This window comes from Melampsora larici-populina (assembly GCF_000204055.1).
Source record: "Melampsora larici-populina 98AG31 unplaced genomic scaffold MELLAscaffold_38, whole genome shotgun sequence".
NCBI lineage: Eukaryota > Fungi > Basidiomycota > Pucciniomycetes > Pucciniales > Melampsoraceae > Melampsora > Melampsora laricis-populina.
Window position 1 is genome coordinate 705,901 of NW_006768802.1, and position 18,443 is coordinate 724,343.

General features: G+C 38.9%; 7 protein-coding genes across 7 annotated transcripts; 5 read left to right on the forward strand and 2 right to left on the reverse strand.

Moving 5' to 3' along the window:
• Positions 1–1,755: 1,755 nt before the first annotated feature.
• On the forward strand, positions 1,756–3,000 carry MELLADRAFT_65978 (lysophospholipase; the record flags this gene model as incomplete). The annotated part of the gene is made up of 9 exons (XM_007413687.1): positions 1,756–1,877; positions 1,959–1,961; positions 2,039–2,098; positions 2,184–2,250; positions 2,320–2,398; positions 2,463–2,563; positions 2,633–2,700; positions 2,767–2,846; positions 2,921–3,000. The coding sequence occupies 9 exons, from the start codon at positions 1,756–1,758 to the stop codon at positions 2,998–3,000; spliced, it is 660 nt and encodes a 219-aa protein (XP_007413749.1).
• Positions 3,001–3,998: 998 nt separating this feature from the next.
• MELLADRAFT_117461 (uncharacterized protein) lies at positions 3,999–4,980 on the forward strand (the record flags this gene model as incomplete). The annotated part of the gene is made up of 2 exons (XM_007413688.1): positions 3,999–4,089; positions 4,183–4,980. A coding segment is annotated over one exon (726 nt), but the record flags the coding sequence as incomplete, so codon positions are not given.
• A 2,127-nt stretch (positions 4,981–7,107) lies between these two features.
• MELLADRAFT_109731 (uncharacterized protein) lies at positions 7,108–7,921 on the forward strand (the record flags this gene model as incomplete). Its single annotated transcript, XM_007413689.1, has 4 exons — positions 7,108–7,304; positions 7,450–7,564; positions 7,649–7,735; positions 7,820–7,921. The coding sequence occupies 4 exons, from the start codon at positions 7,108–7,110 to the stop codon at positions 7,919–7,921; spliced, it is 501 nt and encodes a 166-aa protein (XP_007413751.1).
• Positions 7,922–8,077: 156 nt separating this feature from the next.
• On the reverse strand, positions 8,078–9,281 carry MELLADRAFT_109732 (uncharacterized protein; the record flags this gene model as incomplete). Its single annotated transcript, XM_007413727.1, has 4 exons — positions 8,078–8,296; positions 8,375–8,895; positions 8,986–9,099; positions 9,176–9,281. The coding sequence occupies 4 exons, from the start codon at positions 9,279–9,281 to the stop codon at positions 8,078–8,080; spliced, it is 960 nt and encodes a 319-aa protein (XP_007413789.1).
• A 265-nt stretch (positions 9,282–9,546) lies between these two features.
• MELLADRAFT_72674 (uncharacterized protein) lies at positions 9,547–11,470 on the reverse strand (the record flags this gene model as incomplete). The annotated part of the gene is made up of 7 exons (XM_007413726.1): positions 9,547–9,999; positions 10,086–10,510; positions 10,587–10,703; positions 10,792–10,896; positions 10,972–11,065; positions 11,133–11,195; positions 11,269–11,470. 7 exons carry the CDS (start codon positions 11,335–11,337, stop codon positions 9,934–9,936), a joined length of 939 nt encoding a protein of 312 aa, XP_007413788.1.
• Positions 11,471–12,380: 910 nt separating this feature from the next.
• Positions 12,381–13,579, forward strand: MELLADRAFT_38293 (family 18 glycoside hydrolase; the record flags this gene model as incomplete). The annotated part of the gene is made up of 2 exons (XM_007413690.1): positions 12,381–13,316; positions 13,400–13,579. Coding segments are annotated over 2 exons (1,116 nt in total), but the record flags the coding sequence as incomplete, so codon positions are not given.
• Positions 13,580–14,171: 592 nt separating this feature from the next.
• On the forward strand, positions 14,172–16,815 carry MELLADRAFT_124331 (alpha-amylase; the record flags this gene model as incomplete). The annotated part of the gene is made up of 15 exons (XM_007413691.1): positions 14,172–14,381; positions 14,454–14,585; positions 14,652–14,752; positions 14,838–14,919; positions 14,990–15,017; positions 15,077–15,125; positions 15,190–15,437; positions 15,528–15,589; positions 15,696–15,722; positions 15,801–15,832; positions 15,918–15,929; positions 16,020–16,214; positions 16,295–16,391; positions 16,519–16,643; positions 16,713–16,815. The coding sequence occupies 15 exons, from the start codon at positions 14,172–14,174 to the stop codon at positions 16,813–16,815; spliced, it is 1,503 nt and encodes a 500-aa protein (XP_007413753.1).
• Positions 16,816–18,443: the final 1,628 nt, after the last annotated feature.

Consider the following 18,443-nt stretch of genomic DNA (forward strand, 5'->3'; position numbering starts at 1 on the left):
ATACCAAATGCAAGACATGACAAAGCAGCGACCTCAAGTTTTGTTTTTGAAGTTTCAACAATCTGGTGTCAGAATTGCAAAGTCTTTGAGCACAGATTTGGAGCGCAGCTTTGATCGCGACGCCACGTAGAGCTCTGTCTATTGTCATCAAGCTCTGAGGGCTAGCTCTTGCGGGTGACTAGTCAGGAGGAGTGCCGTACGTAGGTAAAGTCACGTTCAACTTCCAGGCGTTACGTTCACAATCTATGGCAGCAGCACGTGTACTTCTTTCATCACCGTGCAATGTCACAAGGACAATATTCAAAAGATTGTTAGAGCAACATATTGCGTTAGATATCGGCACAGAATGTGATTGCGTAAGGGTGTTCACTTTCGAATACGGCAGCTATCCTATGGAGACCTCATCTCGGCAGTTCACGTCACGCATTCCCATAAGAGTAGAATACAACAATGCATCGTCGGATCGACTTTTGATATCTTGCGTTGCAAGTCGTCCTGGCTTCAGTATGCTGGCTCACTCAAGCACTTGGCAACTTTAATGTCTATATCTTCAGGGGCAACACGACCAGAGTTCGTGAATCCTTCGAGTTTTGCAAGAAGCTATATGCAAGAGACGGTAGAAGATGGTGCAAATAGGAGCACAACCCTTTGGTTTCTTCGGAGCTCTTTTTGGTGAAAATGTTACATACTTGATTTGAGAAGAAGATAACTGTTGGTTATAAACTTGGAGACTGAGTCAAAGACCTGGTCCATCCCTGTTTTTTTTTCAACAAATTGAACACCCCCTAATTTGAACCATTTGGTTTATGAATTGCTCTGTGGTTGATTTCTAAACGACTTGGTTCATGCTCCCAAAGAAGGGAACTTCTAGCTCGTTGGGCTTTTCTAACCCTACTTTGTTTTTACATAATATCTATTGATGGGTATTCTCGGTTGTGAACATGACCTCGTCGGTTTGTTTGGCTTCAAGGCCCTCAGACTATCGTGGTGCATTTTTGATCCATTGAGAGTTGCAATATTTTAAAATTGATTGTAGTTTGATAATGATATCAAAAAGTTTGTATGGTCAGATTCCTTGGTTGAACACGTTGTACAAACTGGTTTCTAACTTTGCATTCCGTCACCTGTCTGGTACATAAATCTCACTTAAAATAAAGTGAGTACCCCATGTTTGTCGGCTATTTGCTGATAAGAGAGCGAGATAAGGGCACCCTGGAATCTTGAGGAGGATATTTGATACGAGGAAATTTGAGCGAGTGATATATTCTAAATCCTCTTGGGTTCCACCAAAAACCAAAAGAAGTTCAAGCCAACATGTAAGATCAATCAAGGGAATTGCATAGAGTGAAGTCTAATAGGATAAATTATCGACTGAACACGTTTCAAATTGATAAAGACGAAGTTGGATATGACAATGAAGCTTGTGAATTGAATTTAAATGAGGATCGGTTTAAGAAGAAGCAGAAGGAAATCTTGAAGATTTTTGTTTACATACAATCAAAGCAAGCCAGCGATCCAAACTGAGATTTGATTTTAAAGTTTTATTTACATAGAAACCTTTTAAATCCGATGATCCATCGTTCTTTAACTTTTATTATCCTCATCTTACTCTTTACTTTAGTCTTAATCTTTTATAAGCCATACTTATCAGTTTTAGAAGTCGAACCCAGATCACCTTCTTCTAGTTTACCATCCAATTTACCATCTTCTTCATTTTCACTTCATCATCATCATCATCAAAAAACTAACCATAAGATGAGCTCTAACACTACAAAGAAAACTGCTGTTGTGATCTTCAGTCATGGTTTAGGTGATACTTCAAGAGGTTGGACTTTCTTAGTCGAACAATTTCATTCTCGTATGCCTTGGATCAAATGGTCTGTTCCTATTCATTTTGATTTATAGAGCATTCAACACATCCAACTGATTGTAGTCGATCTGTTTACCATATTACATAGGGTGTAAGTTGAATTGAGATTATTCGCAATACATATCATTTCAATTCACCATTTAATGTTCTGTTCGTTCGTCTGTTCAGACTTCCTGATGCACCCGTTCAACCAGTCACACTCAACGGGGGTCTTCAAATGCCATCATGGTGAGCTTGTTCTAGTCGTACCGGGAAGATCAATCCAACTCCAATTAATCCGATGCAATCCCACCCAATTCGATTCGATTCATAGGTTTGATATCGTCGCACTTGATCCAGCAGCTCCAGAGGATCAAAAAGGTCTATTAGAAAGTGTTGCAGTCAGTTGAATCAGCCATACTATTCCTATCATCTTGACTTCATAAGGCTGATTTGATCATCTGAAATAGCTTATCAACCAATACGTTCAACGTGAGATCGATAATGGTATTCCACCTGAAAGAATTATCGTCGGTGGTTTCTCACAAGGTAAGTCCTGTCATTTCAACCTACATCTTGCATTGTCTGACCTTCATTCTCTTTGGATACCCAGGTGCGACTATCGGAATCTTGACCGGTCTTACCAGTCCACACAAGCTAGCAGGAGCGGTCTCGTTATCAGGCTTCCTACAGCTAGCAGATCAACTTAAACAGGTTAGTTCAAGCATACAAACCGTTCAATCAACGTGCCAAGAGTTCATCTCTGACAATTGACTGAAATAGCTTCGTAAACCTCATTCGGTCAGTTTACCAGTCTTTTGGGGTCATGGAACAGATGATCCATTAGTTAGGTTCGTTCTACTCTTTCTGCTCAAGCTTCATCTCTATCTAACTTTTGATTGGTTTCTTGTGTATAGGTATGATTGGGGACAAGAATCGGTTGACTTCTTGGTTAAAACCTTGGGGATGAAACGTGTTGACTTCAAAACTTATCAAGGTGAATTACCTCATCATACTTGACTTTATTATCATCTTGGTGCTTATCAATTCTCTTTGTTTTCGACCATCTAGGTCTTACCCACAGTGCCTCACCAAAGGAGATTGAAGATATGATGGCTTGGATAGGTTCTAAACTTCCTCAAACTGCTTAAAAGTATGTTTCCTCTGTCTTCAATTGACCATTCTCTTGGTACAGTTTGTTGATGTTTCCTTTGTTATAGCCTTGATGGTGTTTTATTACTGTTTGATTTTCGATTGTTTCGATTTTACTATTTTCTTCAATTTCTTTCTGGAAGATGAAAAAGAAATTTGAGGGGAAATTTGAGGTTGAGATATATATCGATATATCGACTTTGTTGATTGAAATCACGAATACCTTAGACCTCTACTATGAACTATACACCCAAAACGGAAGGACGAAAAAAAAACTCCCCACTCAATTTTTGTTTGTCAATTTGTTGAAAATAATACCATACATGATATGATTTTGTATACCTTGTAGGCTGGTGTTGTGAATCAGTATCTCAATTATGTTTTTGTTTGTTTTCCTAAGTGTGTTTGGTGATTATCAAGCCAGCTGATGTGTCTGACTGACAACTATGATAAGTTGATGAGAGACCGTCCAACCTGAAGCAATCTATCTTTACTTGAGACTTGGTCTCCTTGAGGATTGCTTTTCCAACATCTCGAGTTCCTTTAAGGTCGATGAAGGGGCATATTGTCAACATATACTTCGTGGTGGTGGGAGGTATCCCTTGATTGATCTCTCCAGGAGTCCGGGTAAGATGGATAATGTTCTAATGACCCTTACTTGGAGTCTCAAAGAAATTCTCAGAATGATCTATGTACAGAGAGGAGAGTGACTAGATTTATAGGATGAGATTGATTATGAATCAGTGCTGGAGTACAAGGCGCAAGGTAGCTCTGGGATGTGATTGGGTATGAATCCTCCTTGATATCTTGTTAGCTTAATATCTTATGATGAATTCACTTTGCACTTTTGTTTGTTTTTGAATAGAAGTGTTCAAAATTCAATTGAATCTGAAATTGGTCATTTTTTTCAAGACTTCAAGACTTAATCTGATTTTAATTTGGTAGCCTGTAGGTGCCAGCTAGCAATAAGATCTTTGTTTTTCAATCAGTCACTGTCAATTTAGACTAGTTTGCTTTTTTTTTCTTTTCATCAACGTAATTTGTATTGGCCAATTGGTTTATTGTCTTTGTACTCATACTTTTTTTGGGTAAGTCGTTGATTCTTGTCTTTTGTTTCTGATTTGAGAAATAGCAATGCTTGAATCCGGTTAACGGATTTTTGATTTTTTACTAAATTCCAGTCTCAGACCATTCGATTTTTACAACTTCAACTTTCAAATATCCATCCACTTTACCAAATCAATCAATCTATCATGCCTTATCATCGACCCACCAATATCTCTTGTTCAATCTATCCACTCGATCATCCAACTCATCCAGTCGGTTTACCAGCTCAAGAACATCATGTTCATTTAGCTTCATCTTCCATCACAGGTGCTATTCAACAAATCGCCACAATTGAATCCACACCAGATACGACATTTGAAATCAATGTAGAATTAGAACCTACTTCATATTCATTGGCTCATCGACCTGAATCACCAGAAGAGATGGATGATTTTTTAATTTTTATAACACTAGATGGAGTTGAAGTTCAAAGATCAAAACGTCATCGATCTCAACGTGGTCCGACTCGAATCTCTGGATGTTTTACAGATGATGGTAGAAGTCGAAAGTTTCAGTTTGCTAAACTTACTTTAGTTGATCCGGATGATCCGATTGAAGGAAATCAAAATGAAAAAATCGAATCTAAGATTTGTATGGATGAAAAGATTTGTCAAGCTTTAGGTACGATTAAAGTGGATATCGTTAGATGTCGTTTAAGTGAAAAGAAACCTATCAATCCTCGTCATTCGAATTCCAATAACAATAATCATCATAATAATCGTAGACCTGGTAAAGATTTAAAAACTACTAATCAAATGACCTTTTCAGAAAGAACTAAAAAAGTTTTGTTAAGTGATACCGCTGGATTAAGTGAAGCTAGTGTGGTGGCTAATGGGAATCGAGCTTCAGCTTTTAATGGAACTAAACGTTCGGTGAGATCAGTTGAATGGAAAGATAAAAATCCATTCTTACAAGTTTAGTTTTTGATTTCACTTTTTCATACCAATTTAAGTTTCATTCATTTTTTTCACTTCAAACCTTTGTGTTTACTTGTTCAACAGATTTACCTTCTTCCTACATCTTCTGACTTGTTTCATCCGAGACGATCTTCTCTGCACCGGTCATTTACATATCAAGATATCTTTGTAGATCACTGACTTGAATTGTTTTGTTTCTAATCGTAGTTCATCTTTGAATATAGTAGTAAAGCAGTACTCGAAGCCAAAGGTATCATTGTCAAACAAGCTGGACCACCTCCACCTCCACCTCCACCACGTCCTCTTTCTCCTGGTGTGAACCCTTCGAATGGAGATTCAAAGAAACGCGTCATAAGTGGATCCTCAAAGCTCAAAGAAGACGTTTCAACAGTTGGACACGGACATGGTTCTTATTTAGATCGGATTGATCTTGGTGGTCCTTCTACTAGATCAGATGTAGTTGATGAACAAGTTGAGGATCTTTTTTTAATTTCCTTGAAAACCTAAACCAAAAAAAATACCTATACCAAAGATGACTTATGTTTTCAATTTGTGTATTTTGTTACTTAGAAACCTAAAAAACCAATTGAATATATTTCAATTGATCTAGATGATGATGTAGAATCTAAGAAACCAAGCTTAGAAACCAATCGAAATTCATCTTCAAAACGAATTAAAACTGAAGGATTAGCTAATCAAGTCACTCATTCAAATTCAAATGAAAAACCGATTAAGAAGAAAGAAGAAGTGGTGATGATTGATTTAACTATGTTTGATGATAGTGATAGTGATTGATCGATTGATTGATTGATTGATTGATTGATTGATTGATTGATTGATTGATTGATTGATTGATTGATTGATTGATTGAAAGAAGGCTCATGTTTTTTTATTTTTGAACAAAAATAGATTGAATTTCATTTCATGACTCTTTTCTTCATTTTTCTTTCATTTTTCTTTCATTTTACATTTTTTACATTTTTTACATTTTTTACATTTTTATTTTTTTGCCTTGATCATGATTCATTTTTAATTTTATATTCAATTTTTATATTCATATTTCCTTTGATTTTGTTTTCTTGATGATTTTTTTTCTTTTAAGCTTAATTGTACATTTGAAATCTTTTCATAAAATAAAAATTAACAATTGCCACATTTAATTTTTTCATTCCATTGGTTTTGTTTGAATTTTTATAAAAAAAGAAAAGTATTTAAAGAGTTGATTTTTCATTGTGAATTTGGTGTTTTTTATTATCATGAAATTTTATGTGAATTTTTTTGAAGATTTGAAGAGGTCTGAAGTCCTGTACTATTATTTGAGGTTTGCTTAAAGGACCTGGGTTTATATCACTTTGATTATGATCATTTTGCAAATGAAGTGATTCAAGGGATCCCTTAAAGCTGGAACACCAGCATCTTACATTACCTTTGATCAATGAACAATCACATAAAGGTCAATGATTGAAATGAGTACATGAAAAAATCAAGTTCATTTTGTAAAACTTTCTCAGTAGAACAGTCAAAGAGGATATGAGCACTCTAAACTATGTAAAAGCATCCATCCTGGACCACTGGGCCCTACATGGAACTCAAGTGGTGAAGAAAGCAGGGCATGAATGAATTGCTTAAATTTTTATTTTTGGACAAAAAACCAAATATGATCTTGAGAATGTGAGAAAGAAGTCAAAAATTTTAAGCAAGTCAAAGTAATGATATTCCCAATTAAAGAATGATGATCAATCTCATTTGATTGATATATTACATATTCCATTTGCTGATGTGATTATGACTTGAAGATGATATAAATGTGAAGGCACCACTTGATTTTACTCATTTTTTGAGTCCCTTGAAATCCTTTTGAAAATTGCTCAAGATCAAGGAAGGTGAAATTTCTTATATCTCCTAAACACATCGTTGTAGAGATACTGAAGAGTGGTTATATATAACCTAAGAGGTAGGAAAGAACTTGCTAATAGCGGCTAGATACACCAGGAGAATTTTGTAACGCATTCAACTCAGAACAAAGGTTTGCAAAGGTTTGTCTTTTGTTTGGTACAGCAGAGTTTTATTTGTGAAATCTGAATGACAATTGAACTCAAAAGGCTTGAAGACTCAAGAGGTTTCTTTCATTATCCGATCGGGTCAGATCCGATCATCGGTGTCTCGATAATCCGATTGACGTCAAGAACGGTCAAGAAGGTCAACAAGAAACCTTCAAGTCTCAAGAATCCATACGATCATATTCGCATTGAAAAGAACTCAACTCAGCTTCAGAGAAAGTTATTCAAAAGAATGACCACTCAGCAACTGAAAATCAAAACAGGTGTTCTCAAACGGTTCGATAATCTTGATCTTTTGAGAAAACCCCCATGTAACAAAAAACTGATAATTGATTTTGGGTTGATTCTTTTGGGTGGTGTATAGATTGATAGCTGAAGAAAAATCGTATCGTCAAGAATTAATTGAACAAACTAAAGCTTTGAGTGGTTTTAAAAAAGTAGAAGGTGATGAAGATTATGAATGGAAATTAAAAAAACAAGTTAAATGATTTACTTTCTTATGGTTCTTTGTTACTTGTTATTTGTGATAGATATACTGATAAGTTTTTGGATTATTTAAATAGAAAGAAGTGATTGAAGAAACTAAAAAAATGATACCTGATGCTCAACTACGACTTTCAAAATCTTTAGTTGAACTTCAAGAACTGGTTGTCAGTCTTATGTTTTTCTTGATCCTTTTGATACTTCGTATTCTGACTTGATTAATTTAATGAATTCTTTTCACATTCATTCAGGGTGCACATGAAGAAGAATGGGCTGGTACAGAAGAACTCTTAAAGGCAAAAGAATTAATCAAAGATGGTGAAGAAGCAGTAGAAGCGATTTCTAAAACTTGATTTCATTTCTTTCTCTTACTTTCTCTTCATCATTTAGTATGTTTCCTTTTTTTGTATATTTTTATTGTGGGTAACCCCCCGGGGAGGTATGTCCTTCTTCGCTTATATATCTACACGACTTGATATCCTATCTACATATGCAAAAAAAGTTTCATCTTAATTATTTGTCTTGTCCTTTTTCTTTTTCTTTTGTTTTGTAGTATCTGTTGTCTGAGTGTTAGGTGCTGATGCGGTTGAGGGAGGTGGTGGTAAACTAGAAGGGTTTAAAGTGCCTGGGCGGCTTAGAGTTTGAAGATATTGATGTTCAAGACTAGTACGGATCAATGAGTAAATCTGAGCAATTCCTGTTTGTGAAACTTCGAAAACCCCCTTAAGCTTGAAATCAAAGATCATAAAAAAGAGTGTCAAAAATTGATATCATCGGAATTGATATGGATGTTGGATTTTCTTTACCTGAGTTTGATCGAACGATCCATAAGATTCACAAAAGCACAGTGTAGGTTCACTTTGTCTGACGTTATCGATTATAGGATTTGAAGGAGTTGGATGAGAACCGAATTGATATCCTATCAGATGTAGGCTTGTAGCTTGTGCTTCTTCATTTGGACTTGGATCCAAAAGGATTACCCACTCTTGATCTTCATCTTCTTTCATACGATCTTCGTCTTCTCCAATTTGTTGAACTAACTCACTCTTGACTATAGCTACAGCAACAGCAATACCTACCCCACTCATTCCTACCCCACCATCTAATAATGCTATACTACTTGCGTTCATCAATGCAGCTCTTTCTGATATACTTTCGTTTTCTTCAAATCCTAATCTTGAAGGTTTTCTTGTACTTGACCATCTTTCGGATGGTTTTGAAAGGGTTTGTAGATTAATTTGAATTAAAGATCTTGGATATTGTTCAAGATAAATAATCGGACTAATGAAAGATTTGATTGATTGAGCACTTGATTTACTGGAAGGTCCTAATTTTGTAAAATAAATAAAAAAATCAAAGCAAGCTTAGTCAAATATTTTCTTCCACGCGCAAGATAAACAAAGTCAAAGATAAAAACCTGGTAAGGATGATATTGGAAGAACGTTAACTTCTACAGTCGCATGTTTTGGTTTCTCATCCCATACTTTAACTTCAGCTGGTCCAGTCATTGCACCCAAGACTTTCAAGTCACCTAAAACGAAATAAGAAGCAAATGATGAATTTCAGGAAGTGAAGTGAAGAGACTTGAGATAACCCTGATATCTTACCAAAAGCGAAGTTGCAAGACCCATCAGCTCTTGAAAGTGTTGAGAGTGAAATCGTAAGAGGTCGAATATCGAGATTGGTACGTGCATCAGATCGTCTGAATAACATCTTCAGGAGTCAGTTCTTGTGGATATGAATGAAGTGTGAGCTGCAAAAGTTAAGGAAGTGTGAGGTTTCCAGTCTGAAAGCTTTTGTTGGTTTCAAAATACAAAAATTTAGGTTTTCTGTACAGATTTTTTTCAAAACCCTTGCACATCAATCGCCCAAAAGGTGAGGGTATCTCTGTCCACCCGGAAAGCTCTCCTCATCTATAATCATTGCTTGTCTTTCTTTACGAGGTTCAAGCACTAACAGGCACTCATCCCAATCATATAATTCTGACCTCCTTCTATAAATCATAACGCAAAATGTATTTTACAAACAAACTAAAACTTACAAGCTAACTAACAGGAATCACAGCATAATCAGAAAGATCAAATATACCAATCGATGCAACACAAGTTCCAATACATAAAAGATGCAAAGCCGTCTATCTACAAATGATACTACTCGTAACCGGAAATGAAAAGCACAAAATGCGATCAGAAAAGTCAATTGAAAGATTATGCTACAGAACTTGCGAAGAATCAAAGACGACGAAGAAGTAGGACACTCAAACATCAACAGAGATGAAAAGTTTACAAGCTGGGCTTCACTGAGGAGGCCGATTGATCGATTCAGTAAACGAATTCTTGGAGTTTGACTCTGATAAGTCATGCCTTCATCCCTTGTATTCTATCATATCTGCCTTTAGCTTTTCGATGATACCTTTCATTTTCTCATAGACCTAGAAAACCGATCAACATGTTTGCGAGCTTAGCTCACGTCGAAGAACGGCTAAACACAATGAGGATTACAATCGACAGAACGTACAGTAAAGACCACAGCCTGGCCGGGAGCCACGCGCATGACTCTGGGAGTGATGCCCTTGTAAAAAGCCTTGGGTCCTTCTTGTACAAACATCTCAGTTGCTACAACCTTCAATCTCGTCCAAGCCGTTTCACCCTGAGTAGCAGTGGATTTCTGGATCCGAGTCTTGATAGTATCGATCGGTGCATTGGTGAAAGGCCCCACAGCACCTGAGATGAGTCCGAGAACCATGGTTTGATAAGAAGGTAATTCAGCGTGATGATACTTGGGTTGGATCCGTTGACAGAGTGCCTTCAATTCCGTGTAAGCCGTAAAGTTTGCGGCTTGATTAGTTGCTTGTCGGAGCGCCGTTAGAGCTACACCTCTGTAGAGGGTACGTGGACCTTCTTCTTTCAAAATCAAGTAAAGGGCATGTCCAGCATTACGGTCTGCGTAAATAGAATGTAGATCAATTGATCAGCAGCTACCTCACATGATTCGCGAGGGACCAATCATCGGACTTACATTTGGGAATATCCAAAGGGTCAGACATTGAATGCATCTGAGCCTGTAATCGAATCTTGACTACTTCCATTGGACAGACAATCGCTACGGCCTCAGTAGTTCCCGCTCCTAATCCTGCTGATAGCGCGGGCAATCACGAGTGGAAAATAAGTAAATCTTTTAGAAAGGAACGAGTGCGGGAATTCGATTTTTGTTTTCGACTTACAAAGGAAGATGGCACTGGATGATACTTTTCCAGTCTGTTTGTCGGCTAACCAACCTTTGTAAGCCTCAAAGGAGGCAAATCTGATAGACATCTTGGGTACTATGCCTGTTATTGAATGATATTTGTATCAGTTAGTCAAAGGATAGACCGAAGAATGAGGGGGTTGTTAAGGCGTCTTACCTGAGATCACGGCACCAAGACCTTTGTAAAGACCCGCGAAACTTTCCTTCTGTGCAATCATCATACCAGTCTTGATAAACCCCCGACCTCTGCCCTGATCAAAGATGAATGATCGGATAAGTTTGAAGTTTTGGGACAGTGATTGATATGATGTAATTTACCTGTTTGCTTCTACTGAGTTGCATCCTGACTTTGATAGTATCCAGAGGATGACAGACACATGCCTATGAATCATGATGAGATTGGATGTTAGTGAAGAAGTGAGATATATATATAATGAGAGTATGATATCCTTACTTCTGCGAACCCAGCCGTACCACCAGCTATGAGATGAATAGCCAGTGGAGTTGATGTTTTAGTTGACATTCTTTCTGTTTGAATTGACTTGATGAGTTACTTGATGAAGTGATGGTAATCAATGGTAAACAGCTTGATCCTCAATCAATGAATGAGGTAAACATGTAAAGAAAGCCTTGAACACGTGAAAGATTATCTCATCACCAATCCCAGCCACCGGTTATCTAACTTACCGGTACCAAATGACATCATCAAACCTTAAACCCTCCTCTGAGCTTTTGAATTCATTTTCACTTCATCGCATTCACCATTCACCATTCACCAGTCACTAGTCACTAGTCACCATTCACCAGTCACTAGAAATGAGAAATGAGAAATGAGACAAAGAAATCAAATCGATCAGAAATGATTGGCACCTTTCAAGCAAATTGACTTTTGAATGATTGAATCAAATGATACTCAGAGCTTTTGATCCAAGATTCGCTTGATGTTCTGACCATATCCGCTCATCTGCTATGATCCCTCTCTGCTAGCTTTTACTTGACTGACCGATTTGAGTAGTGCTGAGCAAATGTCACCACTCAAAATCAGGGAGAACATTGATTTCAATCAAACTTTAATCCTGACAAAAGCCTAAAAGTATGTAATTTGTGAGAAATGCACTTGTGCAAGGACTGAGACGAGCTGAACTCTTCATCATCAGCCCAATGGGAAAAGTTCCTTCAAGAGTATATAAGGACCTGGCATTCGTCAAGGTATATTGGCCTCATCATCATCACTCCAGCTTTGAGAACGCAAATTGACGCATAACTTCCATCACCACTGATCGACGAACCACCATACCTTTTAACAGACAAGAAGCTACTAACTATTTTGAAGTCTACTCCAAAATGCCCGCTCAACTTTCCAAATCCAAACTCGCGCTCCTATCATTCATCTTGCTCGCATCATTTCTTCGAACTCACGCTGGCGTATGCCGAAAGAAATCTAACACGAAATTAACCTTGGCCGCGTATTACCCCGTAAGTTGAAACCTCACACTTGATCTCATATATGCGCATGTGACTGACATTGAGTTTTTTTTACAGAGTTACAATTCCGATCTTTTACCAGTGGGAAAGATTCCTTGGGAAGATTACACTCACCTTGATTATTTCGTTATAAAAAGCCCTTCTAGCCCTGAAGCTGAATTAGAAATCGAAGATGAAGAAAACTTGAAAGAATTCGTTAAAGCCGGAAAATCTCACAATGTCACCATCTCACTTACCCTTGGTGGTTGGACTGGCAGTGTTTACTTTAGTTCATTGGTCTCTAGTGATTCTAATCGAAAATCGTTTGCTAAGAATATTGCTAAGACGATCAAGAAGTATGGATTTGATGGAATCGATCTTGATTGGGAATATCCAAATGTACCAGGTCAAGATGGAAATCAAATCTCGAAAGATGATTCGGCCAACTTTTTAAAATTCCTTCAAGTTTTAAGAATTGAACTCGGTCCTCAATCTCGTATCTCTGCAGCTGTTTCAGTTCATGGTTTTATGGGTTCAGATGGTGAATATTTAAAAGATCATAAATCATACGCAAAAGTATTGGATTTTATTACTATCATGGCTTACGATCTCTATGGTCCCTCTAGTACGCCTGTGGTAGGTCCAAACGCACCTCTCTTCGATACTTGCAATGATCCTGGTATGAAGTATTCAGTCGATCAAGCCATTCAAACTTGGACTTCAACCGGTTTTCCAGCTTCTCAAATCCTTTTAGGAATCCCAAGTTATGGTTATCAATATCAACTTGAGACTTCAAAGTTAAATGTCACTCATTTTTCTGACAAAACTGATCAAACTAGTTTATTCTTTGGTTCTATTGACCAATCTAAACAGGGAAAAGGAGCCAAGAATGGACAACAAACCCCTACAAGCTGTGGAAGCCCTACTGATGATGGTAATTTTGTTTTTAAAGACTTGATGACTTGTGGATTCCTTTCTTCAGATGGTACGACTGGTCTTAATGGCTTCGAAAGACACTATGATAATTGCACACATACCGTAAGTTTTATTTCTCTCATTTCTTTTCTCTCTTTGATCAATGCAGAATACTAACTCTTATTTTTGTTTTCGAAACTTTTTAGCCACTTCTCTTCAATCCAACCAGTAAGCTTTTGATTGCATATGATGATCAAGACTCATTAGCTGAAAAAACAAAATTTGCGAAATCTAAAGGATTAGCTGGAATAAATATCTTTGATGCTGCTGGTGACACTCAATCTAAATTATTATTAAAATCTATCAAAAAAGCCTTATACTCTTAAACAATTTAATTTTAGCTTGTATATAGTTTCTTTCGTTTCTTGAGTTTTTTAAGTAGTTGCATAATTTCGTATTTGAGATATGAATGTAATCAAAAGCAAATATAAGATATCCAAGCCTTCGGGCATCTTGCGAACTTGCCCAAGCCTCTATGCTCGTAGGGCGCTTTGAAAAGTGATTGATGTTTCACGACTATAAGGAGTGAGAGAGTGAGCAAACAACACCAAAATAAAGAAGCCCGGGTGGCATGGTGCCAAAAAACCGTGATACTTACTACAAAAGAGAAACAGACCCTCCTTGTGTCGGAAGGATATCATTTCCGACGTCTCCTCTGTCTACTACATATATCATTTCCTTGGTTGTACCCACTTTCTGAGTGCGCTGGGGTTCCGGTCCAAATGGAAGCTGGGGTGAAAACAAGCGACGGTTTGAAGTTTGGCAAATCGTTCATATGTAGCTAAATTACAGTTTGTAAATATGTATTGAGCGATGTCTCTGTTGTAAACCCAAGCTCCAAAACATGGTTGGACGGTTTTCAGCATCAACTCTGGGTCATCGAGGGCAAAGCACAAATGAAGTTAGACGTGAGCGAGAATGTTATCTTCTTCGATCGCGAGTGCGATACGAGTTTATCCAAGGCTTCGGCTATTGGGCGGACCGCTCATCGCTGGTCTCTTTTTTCTAGCTCCTGGCATTCCTACCAACGTACGGCATCGATTTCTGGCCATCTTGAGCTTTCTTACGCTGGGATGTGGTCTTTTTTATCGCTCGCCGGAAAGCTTTCGTCGCGATGTAACTGTTCAGGTCAGCAGCGTCTCTCAAGTTACAATTCAAAGTTTATGCTTTGCTTACCCTCTGACCATTTACCAACAACAGTTATTTCAATGGCCTCATATTGACGTAGCGAACGAGTGCGAGTCACATCTTGCACCTGCAGGCTATCGATGGGTTCAGGTCTCCCCTCCTCAAGAACACATCAGGGGACCACAATGGTGGGTGGACTATCAGGTATGATTTCCACTAAACCGAAATATGTGGAAGGAAACCGGTGCCACTCACTGACAGGACGTGCAGCCAGTCAGCTACATTTTGAATTCCAAACGTGGCTCGCCTCAACAATTTGTAGAGATGGTCAATCGCTGTAATGCGGCAGGAGTAGGAGTTATTGTGGACGCGTACGTATCGAAACGTTTGCGTTTGATTCACTTCGAGTCTTACATTCAATGCTTACATCCATCTCTCTCTCTCTTTGCATTAAAGGGTGGTCAATCATATGACGAGTGGTCGGCCAGAGGGTTTTGGAACGTCAGGCTCTTCCTTTTCACATTATTCATATGACGATGTATGTGAAGGGACCTCAAATAAAAGACATGTGACTCTATAATTGCTGATACCGGTCACTCTTGTCAAAGATTTATGACTATCACGACTTTCATCATTGTGCGTATTCCGAGGCTCTATTATGATTGCAAACTTTTCATGGAACTCATAAAATGTAGGTGGACGCAATGGGAACGATCACATTTCCGATTACACCGATCGATACGAGTAAGTTGACCATCCTGCTATCTCCTATCGCTCGCTGAGGTCTCAACAAATTGAACATCATTAGGGTCCAGAATTGCGAACTGCTTGGCCTGGCTGATCTTGCCACTGAGACGACCAAGGTCCGCGATACTATTGGTACCTACCTAGATAGCCTCGCTCGAATTGGTGTCACTGGCTTCAGGATGGACGCTTCAAAGCACATGCCCGCGACCGATATCCGGGCGATTCTTCAGCGCGTTACTAACCGTGGCCGTATGCATATTGTGCAGGAAGTAATATTTGGATTTGATGAACCAATACGGCCTGAAGAATGTGCGTATACCAGCTATGGACTCCCCCCTTTATATATGATTGAACTTCTGACTTGTTTGTGATGTCTGAAATCGCTTGAGTTACCTTCAGATATAATGAATGGCAATGTGCATGTATTTCAAGGAGCTTCAGATCTGAAGCGGCTCTTCAAGGTACACCAAGCCACCTGCAGTATCTAACCCCATCAAAATGACATGTCTCGGCCTTTTTTCCAATGATGCTAACGTGTTATTGGCTTTCGTTCCTGGCTGCGTCAAGACGGACGGGATGGCTCATTTAGTACACGTCAGCCAGCTAGCTCCTCTTTCGTCAGCCGCACTTGATTTTCATGCCATCACCACTGACTCTTGAAATGAAGGATAGCCAGTGGGTTGGGGATCGGCCTGGGGGAATGGGTTTGTTTTGTTTTGTTCATTAATTTATTATATGCCAATCCGGGGTTTAGACCAACTAAAATCTCTTGATGCGCTACATCTCTAGCTACCTCGCGAGGTCAGCGAAGTCATCACTCTCAGATTAGTTTGCACAGCATATCTCAACGTGACTGGCTTTATATGGTACTCTTCGAAAACACCTACACAGCGAACACAGCACAGTTTTCGTCACAAATCACGACCTGGAAAGGAGCGGGGGATCCCTTGTTGCGGCTGATCCGCAATATTTGTTGGCCCATGTGTTCATCTTGACGTGGTCATATGGTCAAGTAGACATCCTAAGTGGCTATAACTTCACCAACTTTGATGATGGGCCAAGTCAATTTCGGGTGCACTGTGGCCAGTTCGTCTTTTCCCCATCAAATCTTTTGATCCGACGTAACGTTTGATGTCTTTGAACCATATGCTTTCTCGCATTGTTAGATTCGGGTGGCGCTGTGAGCACCGTCACCCAATGATAGTTGGTGCTATCCAGATTCGTGGCAGATCAGGTTCACAGCCAGTGCGAAACATCATTACCGTGAGTTTATATCACTTCAGCTAGGTATCAACACCATGAAACATCTTGTTGATATTACATCATTGAAATGTTGGTCTCGTCACTATTCTTTATATAAATTTCTCAACGGCGTGTTACAATGTTGAAGTCGGGTAGCAACCGAACTGCGTACTCTCGTGGTTCAAAAGGATTTATTGCTCTAAATAATGAGCCCGAAGAATGGATACTTCCACCCGGGACACAGATAGGTATGAAACCGGGTGATTATCCAGAGTTAGTCCTAGCTTCTCTTTTCCAGAGTTTCTTTTCACATCTGCTTAATTCTTCTCACTTTGGGTATAGCGTATTGGGATCGAATCAGATTGTGGTACGAGTTGGGGGTCGAGGTAGGTTGATTGACTCAATCGTTATCCCTGGGTTTTCGGCTGTAGGAATCCATCTATAGACAATGTCTCTCATGGAGTTAGATATAATGTTGTAACCTTATGAGAAGACGAAAATAATTCTGTGCTTATAATAATTTGATAGAGTTTGATTGTTCTTTATACTTCCTTGATGTCTGCTAACCTGTAGATAATAGATCACTTTTGAACAAAATGTTCATGTTGCTGAATATGATTCAGAGGCTGGGAACGGCGCCATACCATGTAGGTGGCCTGGAATTGCAAAATTCTCATGAATGTAAGTTTAACAGAGAAAGTTCATCTTAGAGTTTGTAAGATACACAATAGTTGGGTGGAGAGCCAACAATGAACCAAACAGCTCTGGAGAAAATGTATATGATGAAGACTCATGTGAATCTGTGATGTATTGAGAAGAAACTTATAGTTGGGTCTCTCAAAGGATCATAGCTTTGGGCAAGGTGCTATCAAGGGTTTACATTTCTTGTTAGTGATACCACTAGGAACTGGGCACCCAGCCGCTGCAATAGTCTTATTTTGGAGTACAATTGCACCAACAATGCCGTAATGTAATGCAAAGTCATCACAAAAATGTCATTATCATTGCCATTCTGTTCCGCCTTGGCGGATTAAAATTTTCTACACTTGCGCACGGTAGGTGTAACATCATTCTTAAGCTGATACCAAATTCTGAAAAACATGCTCTCCAGCTACAATGATTGAATACCCAATACATAACAAAGTAACCAATTCCTGTTCGGCATCAATCATCATCAGCTCCAAGTGTCATGGAGCATTTGCCCAAGATTACAACATGAACATGAGGCAGTCTCAGCTTGCTAAGAAAGCCAGGCGGATCAAAAGAAGGCAAGTTTGGGCAAAAAGTGAGTGGCTATAAATAGAGAGATTAGCTATGATGTCCATCCAATGGGAGAACACTTTGTTGGGCTGGACAGACAGCTGGTCAGGAATTTGACTACACAACACCCAGTGGTTCTATGACAAAGTTGCAGGGATGAAAGTGCAGGTTCATATTGTGCATGGTTGACATTGAATGAAAAGGCTAGTCAGGAATGGGGATACTTGATGCGCAAACACATTAGGCCTTATATAACAAAGTTGAACATAGTAAGTTTGGTTTCACATTGTGGGGTTGACAATCAATGGCTGATCACAGATGTCATATGCAAAAGAAGGCTGGCATGTCTACCTGGGAGAGTCAGCTGATGATTGGACTGAAGTACTGATCACAGACATCATGTGTGAAAGAGAGCTAGCATTGCAAGTACACCTGAGAGAGTCAGTTTCCAAAATGCTTGTTTTACAATTGGCTTGGGGGCTAAGACTCAAAAACACTACAAGGGATGTGTCTTGCATGTCATGGAGCATTGGCCCTGTTTGGCTTGGCAATCTCACGGTGCAGTTACGCAAAGCCGCACCGGCGGGGAACATGGGCATTTTGCATTGGGAGGCACCCCTTGGGGAGGACCAAGGACAAAAAGCAAGGACCCAACAAAAAACCTAAGAAAAAACAAGAAAGAAAACACCACAAGATCAACCCGGGTGTACTGACCTGCAAGAAAGTGCTGTACAAGAGGTGACATTCAAGGGGAAAGAGGCGAGGAAAGGCAAGAAGGAAAGAAAAGAGAAGAAAATGAAAGAGGCTATCTAT